The sequence below is a fragment of the Crocodylus porosus genome, unplaced genomic scaffold (assembly GCF_001723895.1).
Source record: "Crocodylus porosus isolate Cpor-Errol unplaced genomic scaffold, CroPor_comp1, whole genome shotgun sequence".
NCBI lineage: Eukaryota > Metazoa > Chordata > Crocodylia > Crocodylidae > Crocodylus > Crocodylus porosus.
The window spans coordinates 26,745,603-26,764,959 of NW_017728918.1; the positions used below are offsets into that span (position 1 = coordinate 26,745,603).

Genomic DNA, 19,357 nt, shown 5'->3' on the forward strand with positions numbered 1-19,357 from the left:
GATGCAGGAGGCTAAAAAATGGTTTTGTGGCTTAGAATTCTAACCACTGGGGATCCTGGAGATATTTATATGGCTCCAGTCTTGCAGTGTTTACCCACCTGAGCAACCTCACTGCTTCAGCGGTATTATTCACACGAATAAAGTCTTCAGAATTGGATTGTGTCTCGAATTCATGAAACAGGTCCATCTGTTATGTCTGGGAGGTCGTTCATTTTATTTATTTATTTTTTACAGGGAAGTTTCTAGCAGACAACATAGTAGGCTCTGTTCTTGTGTTCTCCCTGCTTTTTTGGATTCCTCTCAGTATTCTCGTCCATTGTGTGGTAAGTAAACCCAAGTTAAGGAGACTGGATGGAGTGTTTCGGAAAAGAAACCTTTTCTGGTATGTATTAGCAGAAGTTTAGCAGGTACTGGCAAAAATAAGTTCAGTCTTAACACTTTTGAACCTACCATCAGTCCCAAGATGAGTAAAAGTCCTGCTGACTACTCTTTGCAGTGAACCCTAATATTACGAGGATGCTGACTGACTTCTGCAACTTGCATGGGAAAAATGTTTAATTTCGGGTTAATTTATCTGGAAAATATTTTGGCTGACAGAGCTACTTAGGCCTTCATAAGAGATGGTAATCAAACTGGGGATGTGCTTGGGGTACAAGCTCCATTCTTGCTAGAAAAATTGAAGTTCATTTAACCTGAAGCCTTAACTTAACCTGAGATTATAGAATCAGATCAGACGGGGTGAAAGCTCACTTCAGACACCAAAACAATTTGTTTGTCAGAACCATCTAGCTTGTCCCTAGATGACAGAGCATGTATATCATCCAGACTTAGAATATGCAGTTTGGTCCAGTCATCAGGGAATTTTAAATCTTGATAGGCATTCAAATAAAGTTTTGAGGGAAAATCCACCAAATACTGTGGTATCCTAAATGTTGCTATGGAATTCTCTACAGTTTAAGTCTGTGAAGATATATTCATAGGCTTTAAGTTACCACTTGGAAGACCCATAAGTCAGTTGTTGAAACACAACTGAAGCATGGATATGTGTCCCTTGAGGGATACTTGCAGAGAATTCAAGGGTGTGTGGTCCACTCCCCTACACTAGTGATTCCCAGCCAGGGTGTTTAGGACTCTGGAATGTCATGATCTTTTCAGGGTGCTGTGTAGTGTACTTTGTCAGGTATGCAGGCATGCTTTGCAAGATGATCTCAGAGATTTCAAATAGGAATCCATCGCGTTTAAAAACATTCTTCCTTGCTGTAGTCTTTCTGGGTTCTTTGCAACACAGAATTGGTGTATTTTTCTGTAGCCAAAAATGAGTGAAAAGTAAGGCTGGCATTTTCCAAGGGCTGCCTTGAGTCTAGAAAGGTTGAGAGCCACTGCACTACACAGATGTAGTTCACTCTTCCTAAACTGTCCCAGCCTTGTCTTGAAAACTTCCAGTGCAGGGTTCCCAAACTGGTATGCAAGACATCTCTGGGGGACACGTGGAAAAAATTGTGTACTGGCAGATTGAGCCTTATACTAATAATTGACATCTAAGGGGTTAAAGTATAAGATGTGTGCTGGTAAGGATTTGCAGGCAGCTGGTAAATCTGGAAGGGGATATGCAGTAAGAAAAGTTTAGGAACCTCTGCTCTGGTAAAGGATTCTGTGACTTCCACAGGCAGCTTGTTTCATCGCTTGAATTGTCACAATTAGGAATATTTTGGAGCTGGCTTTCTGCACAAGAGGTTCTCTGGGGATGTACTTTTGTGGGAGTTGTTACACATTTGAAAAGGAGCCTACTGCTCTGTTACTTCTGTGCTGGGGCAACTCTAGCTATGGAGTGAGACTGGGGAGGCGATCTCCTGGGAGAGTAGTTAAATATGGAGGGAACAGGATGGGGAAACTGAGCTGAACCTAGTGATACAGAATGAACTTTCTGCTTTTATTTTGTCTTTGTAGGACAAGAAATTGGATAAGCAGTATGAGGAGAACACAAAATCTCTCTTTTGCCCCAGTGTAAGTTTCCTGATTGCAAGTGGCACTCTGTTCAACAACAAGTTTGCAAAAAGCTAGATCTGAAAATACACTTCAGTGGGGTGGGTTGAAATGAATGTTCTCTAAGGCAGCCTGGACACAGAAATGAAACAAGCTGGGAGGTGTATGTTCCAGTATGAATGTTGTCTTTTTTAATAAATGAAATAGCATGGCTTCTGCTTCCCCTTCCCATCAGAGGGCATGACTCTGTCACTCTCATCCTGCCCCAGCATTCAGTGTAGGAAGCACAGGTTCTGTGGCAAGTGTCTGTGTTTTGAATGCTGCACCCAGGCTGGAACTCAATATCTTACCCACTAAACATTTGACCCTTAATTGGCTGTGCTTGCCTGAGGGATTTTAGAAGCAGAAGTGTTAATCAAATGACTTTGGACTTTACCAGAATGTCACTTACTAAATAGGTCTCCTACCCCCTCGGATCAGAATAGCTTTCAGGGGTTGGATGTTTTTAATTAAGTACATACTGTTGTACTGAAGTTCTTGAGCTACTTCTAGTGGGTCACCAGAAATTCTTCAGGCAATGACACTTCCTGCCAGTTCTGCTGGACAGAATAATAAACTGGCACCCTTTCATTTGTATGTCAGTGTTTTGGATGCCTATTCGTATTTAAAAAAATTTTTAAAAGCCCCATTACCATAAGATGAGCATCCAAGGATTCAAAATGTTCCCCGCTCTGTTTCCTATGCAACCAGAGAGGGAAGTGGAGACCAGAAATGCTGGAGATTGCCCTGCCTCTACTTCTCTCCTGCACAAACCAAAGTGCTCTTGGCTGGTCTTTACTGCCAAAGCATTTAATGGGCATAGGGACAGGCCTGAGAGCACGGTCCTGATTGTTTAGTGTCCTTCTGGAAATGGTTGGAAGCTGGTACAATGTCAGAGCAGAAGTGCTATGTGCCTTTCCAGGAAGTGCAACTGAAACAAGTATCGCCTCTTGTGCCAGCTGAAACTTGAGGTCCTGTATGCACAGCTGAAGTTTTCTCCATATGGCAGACATTGACTCAACCATAGCAAAGGCACAATTTTCTGCTTAGGCAGAAAGAGGCCAGTGCATGTGGTACCAATGTGAGACTGAGGGGCCTTTGTCCTACCCCTGGCTCTACCACTGATCTGCAGTGCAATTTGGGGACAACTACTTCATTTCTCCCAGCCTGTTTGCCCACCTCCTCTTAATTGTTGGAGCAACTTACTCTGCCCAGTCCTGCCATATGTTTTCCATTGCAGCAGAAATGATTCCCCCTTGCTCCTCTGCATTATGCTCCAATTCAACTCCTGTGGTATTTGCTGTTTACGTTAGCACAGGGCATGGCACCCTTAACTTGCATGCAAGATTGGACTAGGTTATCACAGCAGTTTAACCAACAAATTTGTGGCTAGTGTTGCTGTTTGACATATTAGAACACTGAGAACCCGGCAGGGTGCAAACTTGAATAACAAAAGGGTAGGCTGAATCTTATGTAAAGGAGCTTGATGCTTTCTTTCTGCCATCGCTTTCTCTCTTAACAGTATCTCAGTCCAATCTGGATTAAGTTGCAGCAGGCCACTCTCTCTCCTCCTAGCCGAGACTTAAGACAGAAGAGTTTAATTTTACATTTTGCTTGATTGGGTCCAAAATAAAAAGGTTGGGTAATGTTGGACATGCAGCTCCCTACCCCCCCCCCGCCCACTTCCTCCGTTGCTTTATAGGGTGACAGTAGACTACTGCACACAAGACCTGCAGCAGCACAGGTGAAAAATGCTGAACAGCCTTAGCTTAGCATCTGAACTGGTACAAGAAAATTTATATGGCAAAAGTGCAATCAACTGAACTAAATGAGGCCAACTCTGGACTGCAGTTTGAAACAGTAACATTGGGACATCTCTTTAAAGCTTTTGTTTCTTCAAGTAGGCTGCCCCAAACCAACATGTTACTTATGTCCTGAGTTGTTGAAACTTTGCTTCTCCCTCCTGCATGCTCCTGTCATTCCCACCTGACTCAGTTGCTTATATCTTGCAGAACGTTGAAATGCTCAGCAGCATGGACTCTGCCTCTGTGCGAATTATCAAGCCTGCTGCACAGCCCACAAGTCGGCATCAGCCACTGCAGCCAGTCATGGTGATGCCTCCAGTCGCCACAGCACCAAAACAGGACCACCAAAGAATGGATACTATTCAGGAAGACCCAAGTACTGACTCTCACATTGATGAAGATGCATTTGAAAAGGACCCTTTCCCAAATAGCAGCTCAGCTGCCAAATCTTTTGAGGACCTTACAGACCATCCTGTCACCAGGAGTGAGAAAGCTTCATCTTTTAAACTGCAACGTCAAAATCGAGTGGACAGCAAAGAAACAGAATGCTAGTGTCTTGCTGCCTTCCAAACCTGAGACTCCTGTGTGCAAAATAAATTCATCTATTTGATCTAAAACCATTTCATTTCTATAAATATAGATCTATGTATATATTTCTGAGAGGAAATAAGGAAGTGACCTACTGCAGATGCTGGTCATGTGTATGACCTTCCTTAATTTAAGTTTCTAGAACGTTCTGTCTTTTTTGGAAACAAAATTCAGACTAAAACTAGTGTTTTTTCAGTTTGGCTTTTTTCCCCTCCCCTCTCAATCTTTAACATTTCCTTCAACCTGTGGTGTAAAATGGAATAAATATCCTGCTGGATATTAGATTGTGTATATTAGCATTTTTATAATTTAACTTTTTGTAGTTGAACAGCACTGACACACAAAAGCATTGTTTTTTTTCTTTTTAAGAAAACAGAAAAAAAAAGTCTCTTCCTCCAAAGCCTAGAGCAGTTAGCAGTTTAAGTACCTGTATGCTCAGCTCGAAGCAGTATAAAGTATTTTTTTGTTTTGAGAACAAAGGATGAGTGCAATGAAATTTTTGTTTCTTAAAATGCATTTTACTGGAGTATGACAAATACAACAGATGCACACTGAGTTGGCACAAGGTTTTCACTGCATGGCTTCCATTTAAAAACCAACAGAAGTTGCACAGCAATGAAAATCTTGTATAATTCACTGAAAATATCCCCATTGTCTGAAAGCTGTTTTCAGTCACAACTTGTTTACATTTCATTACTTCCATTGCATAAAAACCATTTACTTGCAAGTGTTCTCAGTCTGAATTACAATTCTTATCTGCAATGGTAAACAAGGCATACTCTTATCTAGGATAAGTGGAGAAAGCTTAGGCCCAGGTTTTAACCGAGGTTCAGTGTGAAATCATTTTCTTTGATTCAAACTTCTATACATAAGTCTGTTGCCAAGAAACTTAAAAGAAAAGCTAGTTCTTAAAAGGATCCATATAATGCTTCATTGAAAAAAATAGTATACTTGGTGCATCAATTCTGGTTATTCAAAAAATCATTGATTTCAGCTCCAATGTAAACTCTGAAAAATCAAGGCTTGCCAATTTTAGAGAGGGAAACATGAACATAAATTTGATGGCAGTTAATGAAACCTGTGACAAAAGAAATGTGTTTCTAAGATTCTTGTTACACTAATACTTGAACTTGTGCCTTATGGTATTCTTGTCTTTAACCAGCCATGTTATTTTTAGTTACACTGGTTTTTGGATTTGATAAGCAGTGGTAAGCTTTGTGAGAGGAGTTGATTCAACTCCCAGTACAATGTAAAAAAATAAAAGCTTTTTTAATAGAATGACTCTTTCTTTCAGTGAGACTTGTACACAATATTTACTCAAACCTTTGTAAGTCAACTAATTAATTCTTGCCTCGGCAGCAGGGTAAAATATATTGAGGCTTAACCTGTTCTTAAAACTGGAGGTAACTATAGTTATGTAACTAGAGTGGTTAATTAAATACTAAAAAGTCTCCCTTGCTATGACCTCCTGAGGTCTCTTCCAGCCCTAATTTTCTATGATTCTATAAATAAAAGTTTTATTATTTTATCCTAGGCCTCGTATGTATAATGGACCATGGTCTTTTTATACAGTAAATTAACACCGCCCCCCAGATTCTTTCCTTATAGATTTAAGAAAACATGGGCTCATGTTTTCCCCTCTCTCTCGAGCAAAATGACTAACAGGAACATGTAAGACCTAGAAAGTAATGACATCTGCCTTCTTTGTAAAGATACTGTGTTGTTGAGTCTCCCACTCCTCAAATCTCTTTTGAGTGCTTGACTTTGCATCTTCAGAGTTTAACTGTTGCCTGCCTATAAGAAAGGAACTGTTTGTTTGTTTGTTTCAAAACCTCAAGGACAGCAGTCACCAACCAGTCGATCTCAATTGTACATGAGCCATGTGCCCTGCCATCTGGGCTGGGCAAGAGCCCAGACAACTTGGCCAGAGGGGTGGGGGCAGTAGATCCTGGGGTGCCTTTTACTTACAAAAGTGATCCTCACCATAAGTTTGTATATGATTTCTAGTTAAGAGTTTCTAACAGAAATGAATCTAAAGTTGTAAGAGGTAAAGAATTTAAAGGCAAGTAAGGTTCTTGATGCATATCTTGCATTCTACATTAGTGAAAGTTTCTGAAAGTGTCATTTGCAGGAATAGTGAAGTTCCATGGTTACAGTGGGAAAGGTATAAAATTTACATTTGAAATATTCTGTCCAGCCAAAAAGTTTCAGAAGTTTCTGACACTTTAATAAATTATCTAAATTTAATCTTGATGTATCAACTACTGAACATAATTTCAAACAGATGCATTGGAAGGTCTAAAAGTAACTTTATTTTTCCATAAACAATCTCTAGAAATCAGAAAACATTAAAACTATTCTCCTGCCTGACTATAAACCACAGAAAATAAGCCTGATGGACAGAACTCCATCTGTTTAAGAAATAGGTAATTCAATGAGCGGGAGTTCCTAGAAGGCTACCTTCAGGATTCAGATGATCTACATCACGCCAGTAAGGAAACAGCAAAGGCAATGCAGATATTTTATTTTCTAGCCAGGACCAAAGCTGGGTTGCTAAAAAATTATTTCCCTCTGCTGATAAATGAAGCCCATCAGATAAATAGGAAGAGAAGTCCTGTAAAGGAGATTAAAAACATTATTTTTTTTAAAATTTAAATAGAAGGCCCTAACAGCTAATTTCATGGTACGTCAAAATAAACTGGCCAGTAAATACAGGTTGATCCATTCTGGTTCTAAAATTATTCCAGGATCCCAAAGGACAAAACCTACAGTACATTTATCCAAATCAGAGGCAAAATATAAGAAAAGTATCAAAGATCTATAGCACTGCTTCAAGAAGAGGTCCAACCAGTAGTATTATTGTCTACCATAGTTTAAGATTTTTCACAAAGGTTCAAACTGGCTTCCAAATGTGAGCAGAGTAAGGGATCACATTTTCAAGCCACAGAAAAAAACCAGCTCTTTTGCAGATTAAGAGTTGCTTAGGGGGTCTGCACTTACGGAGACTGGCTTCAATATGCTGGTGGTGTTCACCCAGCTGCACTGCAAAAGAGCCAATCATGAAACTACTTGTACAAGCACAGTAAGGGGTGCAATTTCTGCCTGGTAATCTACTTCACAGAAATCTATACAGTAAATCATCTACCTTTAGTGCAGCTGTGTATCATCTACTAACCAAGCTGAATATTTGGGGTGTATTGAGACGCATCACACCCTTAAGTTTCCTCCTAGCCCAGTATGAAGTTTTCTAATTTCAGATATTTTCCCACAAAAGTGTAATTTATAATGGTTCCTTGTTTCATCTCTGCAGAAGTGGGTCAACTGCTTCCCCCAAGCACTGTGCTACACACTGCTTTGCACAAGCCAGACATTTTTATGAAATCTTTTTCTGTACCTTACCTTATTCCTTTGCATAAGTGTCCACAGATCAATTACATCAGTCCCACACTCCTTAGCTACTTGAACACATGTCTTGGCATATTCCCCAGTGGTGGAATTGAGACGGTTTAATTTGTCACCTGTTAGAAATCAAGAAAATATTTTTTTTACTGACTTTAAAGCATAAGATGCAACCTCACAAACTAACACAAAGCTAAATCCATTTTAATCTCTGAAGTCCTCATGTCAGCCTCATGTTTCATTTCAACATGCTTTAATTTAGCAAGTGCAGTTGGTGAAATCAAGAGGCAATGGCAGACTTTACCTGATTTGCATAAAACTGCACACGCACTTATGCTGCTAGAGCGCGGGACAGAATTAAGAGAACAGGTTCACAACTCACTAACACCAAACAGGTCATTCTGATCTCTTTTTTTAACCCTAGTATTCCCTTTGTAAAATATTTCTGAGATCCTGAAATAAGACTGTATTTATGAGCAAATTATTAGAGATCAGCTACTCTCTCAGAATCCTTAGTTTTACAGAAACTCTGATGCTCAATATACAAAGTATTAAAGTGAAAGACTTTTTAGAAAGGGGCTTATATCAAGTCACTAAACCAGAGGCGGGCAATTATTTTGGGCAGAGGGCTGCTTACTGCATTTTGGCAAGCCAGAGGGCTGCGTGACAGGCAGCCCAGGGCAGATTAATATTAATTTTCTGAACTTTTTAGGGGCCCCATGGGCCGGACAGAATGGCCTGGTGGGCCGTATCTGGGCCCCAGGCCACATTTTGCCTGCCCCTGCTCCTTCCAACTCTCTCTTTTTCAAATGATACACTACCTCTCTCCATCCCTATGCTGCCATTGCTGTCCACCCCACTCTTCCTCATGAGCTTTCCTCCCTTCACAATATTCCACTCTTCAACCTCAGTGACTTTCTAATTGATGATGACCCATCCAAACCCTAAACTACCTGTATCTACACTGTTCAACCTGCTACCTTGGTTCAGCTTTCCAGTAGGCCAAAAACAGCCATGCACTTGACTTGGTAGGCATCAAAGGCAGATCTCTCTTGATGAAATCCTCTTCTCTGACCATCACTTGGTCTCTTCAGGCTCTGTCACTTAGCTTTTCCAGGGCTTCTAGAGTTCATTAGTGTTGATAATTTCTTGTTTGCTCTTAGCCCTCTCCCCCAATTCTTCCACTGATAAAGGTAGACAAAAGCACAGCCTTAACTCTGGCTCGTCTCTGCCATTACAAAGTCAATACTACTCTCTATAACATGCACTCCTGCTACAGAACTCCTCCAAAATAAAAATGACTAGGGCCTCCACTATACACCCATTTTCTTCTTTTTCAGGTCTGCCAACTTCCTAGAAAAATAACTATTTTTCTAAATTAACTGAATACTATACCCATTAACCCCAACTGTCTTTCTCCACCTTTGACTCACTCCTCAAATGTTCTTCTACTTCTCTCTTTACACAGGATATGGTTAAGTCCATCTAAAAGCATAATGACAAAATACAACCTCAGCAACCCTAACCTTGGTTTGCCTTCCCTTTCCCTCTGTCTCACCTGTTCCAGGGGCAGAAGTTTCTCTTCCATTTGTCCTCATGTCCCCATCGGATCCCATCCCCTGAACTCCCTCTCACCCACTCTGTTATTCTTTAAATCTCTGGCTCTTTCCCATCAAAATATATACTTTAGCCTCTCCCATCTTTAAAAAGCACAACACTTACAAGTTTGACTCCTCTTGCTTTCAACCACCACCCTTTTCCATTCCATCATGGTCAAACACTGTCTGGAGATCCACGCCCACTCCGCCCACTCCTTACACTTCATGAAAACTATTCCTGCCAGAGAGTCTGACTGCTTCCATGACAAAGCTCAGAGCCAGTACTCCATCTTCATTCTTCTTGATCAGCCTCCTTCAACAAAACCCTCTGTGCTTTGCTTTCTGTGATTCCACCTTCTGGTTTCTTTTCTGCCTCTCTAATTGCTTCTTCAGCACGTTTTTCCATTTTTTTGTGGGATAGGGTGACGGTCTTAGAGCTCTGCCTTTGGTCCTTTTCTTTTTTTCTGCTAAACCCTGAGCTGAATCTGATGCACCAGACAAACTCAAACATCATTTCTGTGAATAGCTCTGAGCTGTGAATGTCTCTCCTGTCAAAAGTAAAATCTCAAATTGTCTCTGACAACTTAGATGTGGTGTCAACACCTACCTCAAATCCAGTGTCACTAAAATAGAGCTCTTACTATCATCTTCCCCTTCCCATGCATCTACTGTATTAATGACAGTACATAGCACTGATGTCTTGTTTATCACTCAGACCTACATTCTGCTGCACTGACCTCTCTTGGTTTTCACATATAGACTTGTCATGCCTCAATCTGGTCTGTGGTTTTTGCATAACATCTCTCAGATATAACCTTTTCTATTTATCCATAGGGCTTAAGTTTTCATTATCATGCATCAAGATTATTCCTTTTCTCTGGTCTTGAGAAATCCAATCTTACTGTGTTCATATCTATTCAGAAAGCCGCTGAAAAGAACAATCTCTTAGACCATCACTTGGAAAACGTTACCTTCTTTTGCATCTGTCCGCTGCTGTCTTCTCAACTGAATCAAACTAAGCTGCATGGTTTTACTTTCAAAACCCTTCAGAGCCTATCCCCTACCCTGCCATCATCTAGCATTCACTACTGAAATGTCATTCACTATTGAATTTTTCCCCTCCTTGAATTTGGCCCATAATACCAGCCTTGATACATTTTCAGACTAGCAGCTTTGTGCTTTCTCTTGTTCTGCCACTCATGCTTGAGGAGCTCCTCATAAACATGATCCTTCTTTAGGTCCCTTTGCCCTGGTATCGACAAAAAAGCCAGGCTGTTGGTGCTCTGATACACCACTTAGGTTGATTAGAAGCTCTCTGCAAGCATGCAAGATCTTTTTCTTCTATGTATGAACAGCACCTATAACAATGGGGTGCTGACATTTGACTAGGTCTTCTTGGCATTCCAGTGAAAATAATTCTGTTCCCCAATACCCATTAACTCAAATATGGATTTCAATGATATAGATGATGATTTAAACTTTGCTGTTCTAAACAATTAAAAGATCTTGGGTCTTTTTCTCCTCCGGATAATTAATTCAATTGTTCCTCTTTATCCAAGCAACTGAGGCACAGAGCAACATTAAAGTGCACAGGTTTTTAATAAATATGGCCTTTTTATAAACAAAGCCATCTTTTAATTTTTTGGAAACCACCACACTTAAAAAACAATACATGGTGTTCATGAAGTCCTTGAGCAGTTTTAAAGTTTAACAACTTAGGTTGTAGGTACGATAGAAACAATCTGTAAATGGCATTTGAAAGCAAATTTATTAAAGTTTTCGGAGAACTAGAGTATACAATGCTAGACTACATAAGTAATAATGAATTTATTCTTAACTAAGATGGAGCTCTGTGCCACTACGCTCTGAATGTACAACAGTTCCTAAAAGACGTTTTCCCAGAGAAGTGGCTAGGCAGAGGTGGACCAAATGCTCAGCCACCTCATTCACCTGACCTGTTGCTGTTTAACTTATTTTTATGGGGACATGTTAAAAGTGTAGTTTACTTGTCAAAACCACATTCTTTGCTGGAAGTTAGGGCTGGGATCACCAATGCAATTAGTGCAGTACCTCAAGAGCAACTGGGAAACATTTTCAAGGAGTTGGAGGATCAGATTGAGCACTGTATCACGATGGATGGTGGTTATGTTGAAGTCTAGCATTGTGTACTCTAGCTGTCCTAAAACTTTAATAAATTTGGTTTTAAATGCTGTTTACGGATTGTTTCTATCATACCTGCAACCTAAGTTATTAAAGTTTAAAAGTGCACAAGGAATTTATGAAGACTCCATATTTGAAAGCAAGACAAAAGCTGCACTCCCACATGTCAGCAAAGCACAGTGACAAGGAAAGACGGGTCAAACATAACCTACTATTTAAAAAATCCAGATGGGCAAAGTGTTGCTATAATAATGGAATGAAAACGCTGCAAGTATTAACTTTTTATCTGTTTAAAGTTGATACTTAAACCTAGGACTCTCTCTCATCTGCAACAGAAATACAGGAATTGCCCTACTGAACCTGACTAAAAGACAATGAAGTCCAGTACCTTTGCCCTTGTCCCTAGCAGTCAATGTACTAGATATTTCAGCGAGCTATAAAATCGCACATCAACAGTTATTCAGTAACATGCCTCTAGTAGAAGCATCTTCCTAATGCCAACAGGTCAGTATCTTTTGTACAGCACAGGGTGTTATATTTCTCGCTTATTTACTGATCTATCTTCATCTCTTCTATTTTGCACACACCAAATGCAAGGCAGAACAGACCGCTAATGTATGGTCTATGACTATCAATGCACAGATGCATTCATCTAAATCTTATCTGCACAACCGCCTGCTGAAAAGCTAGGAATCTGCATACAATGATAGAAAGCTTTATACAAAGAGTTATAAATTGAGGAGTCATACATTACTGTGTCAGGGCAGAGTGGGGAGGGAACTATTCTATGGAACTATTGTCCTTGGGGGATAAAAAGAATCCATCAGCTTGCAATTTATATACATGATTCTCTTCAAAACTTTCCAATTTTGTCTTAGCTAATTAAATAACATTACCTCAGCACATGCAATATCCCCCTGGGTATTCACTGAAATCGAGGGAACACTGTAAATGCTGAGGTATTATTTAGTTATCTAAGGCAAACTCAGCAAGTCTTTTCAAAGTGCAAATACCGTGGCACTGCACAGGCTGTCCAAACAAATGTGAGCACAAGGAAGGCAGACCTTTAGATGGTATAAACTGTCACAGTTGGAGTCAATGGAGCTGTGGCTAGTTACACTGCTGAGAATTAGCTCTTGGAAAGACTCCTCAACAAGACATCAGCAGTGCTGTCATGTCTCCATTGTAACAGTTAGTTTAAAGATCACAATGAAAAGTCACAAGGATTTTATTCTTTTCTGCTTTTTCTCAGACGTCACTTTCTTGGCATTGTCAGAATTTTACTCTCTCATGGTATTATTTTTCAAAAATAAAACATAGGGTGGGATATTCCTGCTTACCCTGATGACTACGTTGTAATAGACAATTTGTGACATACTGCATTGCCATCACTTCTTGTTGTGAACAGATTTAAGGCTTGGAGTAGTCCAACTAAGACACCTCTACAATTTTATGCGACAGCCAAGAGTTTTACTATTATCAAGTCACCATTTCTTATGTAGACAAGAAAAGTTCTGGGACCCAACCTAATATTTTTAAAGTGAAGCTTTTTCTTTCAGCTGTAATAATGCACAGCCAAATCAAAACTGTACTTTTAAAAGATTAGTTTGCTCCAGAGGGGCATTTCAAAGAAGTTCCAATAGTCATTTTCTACTGGCTCAGAGAACAGACATATCATCTGGCAGAGGTACAAAGCAAATCACGCATCAGCCTGTGGTCAGCAACTTGGACAGTTCCTCACACACTTTCCTTTTAATGCCCGAACCTGAGAATTCCTTTTACCTTTGGCAATACACTCCTTTTCCCAAGCTGGTTCATAAAGAGGAGGGGGTGTTATCAAAATAATTCTGTCTTCAGTAACGTCTACAGACTTCAGATATTGTACCAGGCTCTTTAAGTTCTCAGCATACTCTTCCAGGGGAACATGTTGCTTGGGATTCACATCTGTTGAGAGGGAAAATTTATCTTCTCATTTGCAATTAAAGGTCTTGTTTAGACAGTATACGGATAGGAGCATTTTATCTATATTCAATACATAGTTCTATATAAACAGTGAAATATAAATTGTGATAGGAAAAACAACGTAAAGCAAAATCCAAAATATATCAGCCATTTGCTCAATACTTGCACTTGCAGCTTACAGGAATAAGATGGAAAATAACTTATTGCTAACTCTTCTGTTGTTTTTCAGCCTTGTGACTTTTTCTGTTTTTTTAGGGCATTGGCATACAGACAAGTTACCATGAGGTAAAGGAGGGTGGGGATTTCTACTCTCCATGCATGTGCTTGGACCTTAGCAAGTTAGCTATTTACAACAGGGAAAATACACATACATGGGCACATACTACAAAAGAGCTGATGCCCTGTAAATCCCTACTCTTATTTATCTCATAGTTACTTGCTCATATAACGTGCCTGTAGAACACTAGGTATTGCATAAGCATCTCAGCTTTTAAATCAAACTCAAAGTTTCCAGCCACTGTGGCTGCAGAGAAAAGCTTAGAATTATGAAGTACATGCAACCAAAAGGCTCAAAAGCCAAAAGATACATAAAATGACAATCCACTATTCACTATTTCAAAAATCAGGAGAATCTCAGGAGCTTGAGGGACCAGGTTCATGATTTATGAACGTGTGAGGCTGAAAATGCTAAAAGCTAGAAGAACTTCCTTCCCAATTAACAACTGTGCCAGACAAGGCTGGTTAACGCTCAAACACATAAGCTTTCTAGTAACAGAAAATCAAATCATTACAAGGACTTAACAGAAAAAAACACAGCCAGAAAAAAGAGTAAGGGTGATTTTCAATAATAAAAGTAGAAAAAGATGCTTCAAAACATGACTAGAAAAGCACTTCAAGGACATCCTCAAGGCCAACTTGAAAAAAAATGCAACATTGACACGAGCTAGTGGGAGACTATCACTCAGGACTACCCCAAATGAAGGAAGAATATGCTGCAAAGAGTCTGCTGTATTTTGAAACCTTACGACAACAACAGGAGATGGAAAAGCGGGAGAAGCAGAAACAGCATGTCACAGTTGAATCAAAAACCCGAGCTGCCCACCCTGCAGGGTTGCCCAAGTTGCAACAGTCTGTTGATCCTGGATAGGCCTCATTAGCCATCTTCAGACCCACAGATAACACAATCGTGAAAGACAACGACCCTCTGCAAGAGACTGCCATTGAGAAACATTTAGAATAAACCTTTAAGCAGTGCACAACACGGTCACTGCCACAGTTTAGACCCGATGTCAGCCCCTCCCTAAAGATAGTTAGAGAACAGCAGATTTAATAAAGTATCTAGATACACCAAAATAAGGGGGGAAATGATGGATTCTGTCCGCATCTCTCATAACTTTACAGCATTGTTTCACTGTTGAAAGAAACTCTACAGAGTGATGGTCCTTCATGTACTACCTTTACAAAGACCGTTAGAATGTTTATACTTGTCAGTACACACACCTTTAAGTGCACATAAAGGCCACCAAACTTATGTCTTCACTAACCTTCAAACTCAGTTCCATCAGTCAAAGACAATTTTCGAACACAAAGATAGCAGTTAGATGCTGAGTCAGTGGAAATCTATTACTTAAATACTGCCATTTGCGTCTTTTGAAATGTCTGAATGCTTTGGGTACAAGGAGAGCAGCAAAAGGCAATGGTATACATATGCTTTCAATACTTAAAAATACAATAGTGTAAACTTTAAAAAGCAAATGTTGTAAGAACACAATGATGCTTAGGACCCGGAGATCTGTATGTTCCACTGGGCTCATCTACATAAGACACTACTCTGCATTGGTTACTGCACATTTATTTAGTACTTGATTATACTTGTAATCAAGTAATTATTGTAATTATAATCAAGTACTAAATAAACGCACAGTAACTGGAGTTACACTGGAGTTATGCACAGTACCTGGAGTTATGCGCAGTAGTGCCAGCGAATACCTTTTATGTGACGCTACTGTGCAGTAGCCTAATAACACTGTACAGCAGCATATTAGCACTGTTGGTGCTATGATGTGCTACTGCACTTAGCTTATTGTGTAGACAAAGCGCACCATGTCTGATAACTCAGAAAAAAAAAGAAAAGGGCCCTACCTCTTAAAGAGCTGTCATTGGCTCCAAAGAAGATGGTAACTGCAACTGTGTTTTCAGCATTAGAACTTTTGCTGATCAATCTGGGAAGAACTAGTTTAGCCCATCTGGTATTGTAGCCCGACAGTCCACGATTTAACACATCACATTTTCTGAAATAAACACATGTATCACAAAAAAAAATCCCCCCCAGTGAGAACCACAATTTAGACATTTTAAAACATTTTGGCAAGATATCTGCTCTCTATTCTTATAAAAATCAACATTTCACAAATGCTGTACAACTGCAAAATGATAATTTCCTATTTATATAGTATATGTATAAACTATATGTACTGCGTTCAAGTTTACACATAAAAGTTTGAATTCTGAAACTGGATTCACGTGAGCATAAGGATCTATATACATAGAGCTTTGACTGCAGGATCAGGGCATTATTCTTTTAATTCTCTTCTATTTTTCACCCCAGCTCTCCACTATATTTCAAAAAGGACTTCAGACAAACACACGGAGGCAAAATATTGAGACCTTCCATACTATTTTATAAATCCAAATATAAATAAGTTGTCATTTTTTCAAAATGAAAATGATCCACTGCAGGAAACTGTTGGGCTTTCTTTCATCCTGTAAATTACATATAACAACAAAAAATGCGATAAGTCTCACCTGACTAGTTTCTGAGCAAGCGATGCTCCCCATCCGTTTTCCTGAAAGGCAGCCTGAATGAAGTGGACACAATTAGATCCTAACTAAAACAAATAATGGTTCCTCACCTCTTTGCTCAGCATGGCACCTCACCTCTTTGCTCTACGTTTTATTTTCTCCACCCTCACTTAATGGACTTTTTTCCCCTTTGTGTCCCAACATATTTTCAAGAGGAAGCCACTAGCATTTCCTTAAAGTTTACTGTTGACCTTATCCTAGCCTCATAGTGGTCAAATAGACTTATTTCTCCACTCTCAGCACATACTTTTTGCTACTGTATTACAAAACAGCATAGGATAGGTGGTGTTCAAGCTTTTGGCCCTGTGGGCCAAGTGAGAGGCCTTGGGACAGTTTGAGAGCTGGATTAAGCCCCACACACTCGAATTGGACCCCGTGCTGCCTCTGCCCGATCACACCCATCCATCCATCCATCCATGGTGACTAAGCCCTAAGGTCCCATGACACTCCCACCTAGCCCTGCATCACAGGATCAGGGCCTGAAGCCCCATGCACCAGGATCAAGTGCTGGGGCCTGGTACTATCTCTGCCTAGCCCTGGGCCACCCAATCTAGTAGGCACGGCCAGGGGCTCCCCACGGGTCTGGATATTTGGCAGCCAGGAGTTACCACCATTCCTCTGCCACCAAATTTTCAGATGTGTGAGGAGCACCACATGCTGGATGAGACAATGCCAGTGGTTAGATTCAACCCATGGGCCAGGGGTTGAACACTACTGGTATGAGGAGTGCACATTGTGAGAAGGACCCTTGGGTCCTCTCAGGGTCAAAGCAATCACTGATCTCAGTCCGTCTACCCAAGAACTGTGTAGTATTGAGCCCCAAGTGATTACATGAATCAAGTACCTAGTAATGATGGGGTAATGCAAAGTATTATTTGATAATTTCTAAATGTGGTCCTTGTGCTTTCATTTCAGACCAGTCAACAAGTAGCTCTCAAAAGTTATGCAAGACAAGTTGTATAGGGCAGAGAACCATTAACTTAATTTTAAAAGCTATGGCTACCTAGCCTCTGCCCATCTTTATTAATAACTTCTTAGATTATCAAAACAAAGGAATTGTAGTTACTTTTCCGTATTTATGCTATGTTTGATCATTCATTTCAGACTGTGCCACTAGAGCGTTCACTTCCATTTCCATTTAAAGTCTTTCTTTTCTGATTCTCGCATCCTAGCACAATGTCACTGTGTCCGAGTTTCAAACACTGCAGGGAAATGCTTATGTCTAAAAAATAACAAACAAGCTGAACTTTAAAAAACAGAAGATATCTGTTTGGATTAGGTCGTAAAATTCTATCAGTATCTTATTTTAAATGCTCTGGCCAACCTGACAACACAGGACGTCAGACTTGAATACAGAGATTTCTTTCTGGTCACAACTGAGTTCTTCCAGATGAGAGATGAGTTTTTGGAACTCCTCGAGAAAGGAGCTCTCACAAAGTTCATCCTATTACAAAGCTCCCGAAAGGCTGAAAGAGGATTAGGTACTAAATCTGGTTCTGGACACACCAGCATCATCCTGCGTCAGGGCAGAAAGCAGTCCTAAATCTTCTGCCACCTCACCAACACAGGGACCTGGGCTCCATGAAGCAGGGCTCACAACACGGCTGGGTGGAAGATGTTATTTTTGAAGACTGCACTAGAACTAATGGCACTAAGGACAAGGCAGTCAAAGGCCACATCTTCTGGAAACCTCCACCCAGGACCTCCTGAGCAGATACTGATAACATTTAACACAGGTAGGACACTGCCTGCTGTGGTTCCCCTGCTTTACCTGTAGCAGGTTAGGGTGCTAGGTCTGTGTTGCATGAGGGTGGATGGTAGTCTGGTGTAGAGTTTAGATTATGTTGGTAGCGGATGGTTTGGATAAGGATGATCCTGCCGCAGGATGTGGATTACAGCAGTGTTTCTCAACCCACGGACCGCAACCCAAAACTGGGTTGCAAGCATATATGTAAGTGTCATGAGCATGCTTTAAAAATGGATTCTACTTTAAAGGAGAAAAAACACAGGAAACTGTAGCTTTTGCCCTGCAGGCTGGCAGAGCTCCAGCCTGCAAGGGTCTGCTTGCCCCCTCCATGCTGCCCCACACACTGGGGGGCTGGGACCTGGGGGTTGAGAGTGAGAGGCTCTGGGAGAGGACTGGCCGTTGATTTTTACAAATGGGTCCTGGTGCAAAAAAAGGCTGAGAATCACTGCCTTACAGCACTTCTCAACCTTGTTTGTACCAGGACGCATCTGTAAACATGGACTGCCAGTCCTGACCCAGCCCCTCACTCTCAACCCACTGCCCCCTGCTCACAGGTCCCCAGTGTGTATGGCAGGGGGTGGGTGTGTGGGGAGCATGGGGGTCTCCTTGTGTGCTGGAGCTCTGCCAGCCTGCAAGGGAAAAGCCATGGTTTTCCATTTTTTTCCTTTAAAGGACAACCCATTTTTACAGTTTGTTCACGACCCTTTCGTATATTCTTCCATCCCGCTTTTGGGACGCCAGCGGTCCCTTCCAGCCCAACCTCGCTACAACTCCACACCCAGGGATTCACGCAGAAAAGCCACGGCTGCCTCATCCTGAGGGGACCCTCTCCCGTAGAGTCACGGCCAGCTGCGGCTGGAAGAGACCTCGGGAGGTGTCTCGAGTCCCACCCCAACGACATCAGGCTCTGTCCAAAGCCTCGGAGGACACAGAGTTTTCCTCCCAGCACCTGCCACCCCCTGCACGTCCTGCTCCGGGTTCCGCCCGCGCTGAGAGCGGCGCGCTCCGTCCTTAGCAGCCGGCCTCACGGCAAAGCCCGGGAAAGGCTCGTGCGGAGCTGGGACGAGAGGGCGCCGCTCCCGGGGGGAGCCCACGCCGAGACGGCGGGCTGGATACCTCGGTGATGGAGTCCCCGAACAGGAGGACGCGGGGCCACGACAGCAGCTGGCGACACGCGCCCACCTCCGCCATCCCCGCCGCGCCGCACCGCCCCG

The 19,357-nt window shown here is 41.3% G+C and overlaps 2 protein-coding genes across 3 annotated transcripts in view; one reads left to right on the plus strand and one right to left on the minus strand.

Moving 5' to 3' along the window:
• The window catches only part of ADAM17 (ADAM metallopeptidase domain 17), a 41,077-nt gene extending 35,384 nt beyond the window's left edge, over nucleotides 1-5,693 (plus strand). Inside the window, exons 14-16 of the mRNA XM_019538142.1 lie at nucleotides 235-323; nucleotides 1,948-2,004; nucleotides 4,035-5,693. Of these exons, the coding sequence (XP_019393687.1) occupies nucleotides 235-323; nucleotides 1,948-2,004; nucleotides 4,035-4,379 (491 nt within the window). The 3' untranslated portion in view covers nucleotides 4,380-5,693. The remainder of the gene's footprint in view (nucleotides 1-234; nucleotides 324-1,947; nucleotides 2,005-4,034) is intronic.
• Nucleotides 5,694-6,707: 1,014 nt separating this feature from the next.
• IAH1 (isoamyl acetate-hydrolyzing esterase 1 homolog) lies at nucleotides 6,708-19,351 on the minus strand. 2 transcript variants are annotated; one of them, XM_019537415.1, is made up of 6 exons: nucleotides 19,260-19,351; nucleotides 16,340-16,392; nucleotides 15,677-15,825; nucleotides 13,355-13,516; nucleotides 7,815-7,933; nucleotides 6,708-7,029 (listed from the first exon to the last, which is right to left on the minus strand). In XM_019537415.1, the coding sequence occupies exons 1-6, from the start codon at nucleotides 19,332-19,334 to the stop codon at nucleotides 6,847-6,849; spliced, it is 741 nt and encodes a 246-aa protein (XP_019392960.1). In that variant the 5' UTR covers nucleotides 19,335-19,351; the 3' UTR covers nucleotides 6,708-6,846. The 2 variants fall into 2 exon arrangements, with proteins under 2 accessions (XP_019392960.1, XP_019392959.1); XM_019537414.1 differs by having other exon boundaries at nucleotides 16,340-16,422.
• Nucleotides 19,352-19,357: the final 6 nt, after the last annotated feature.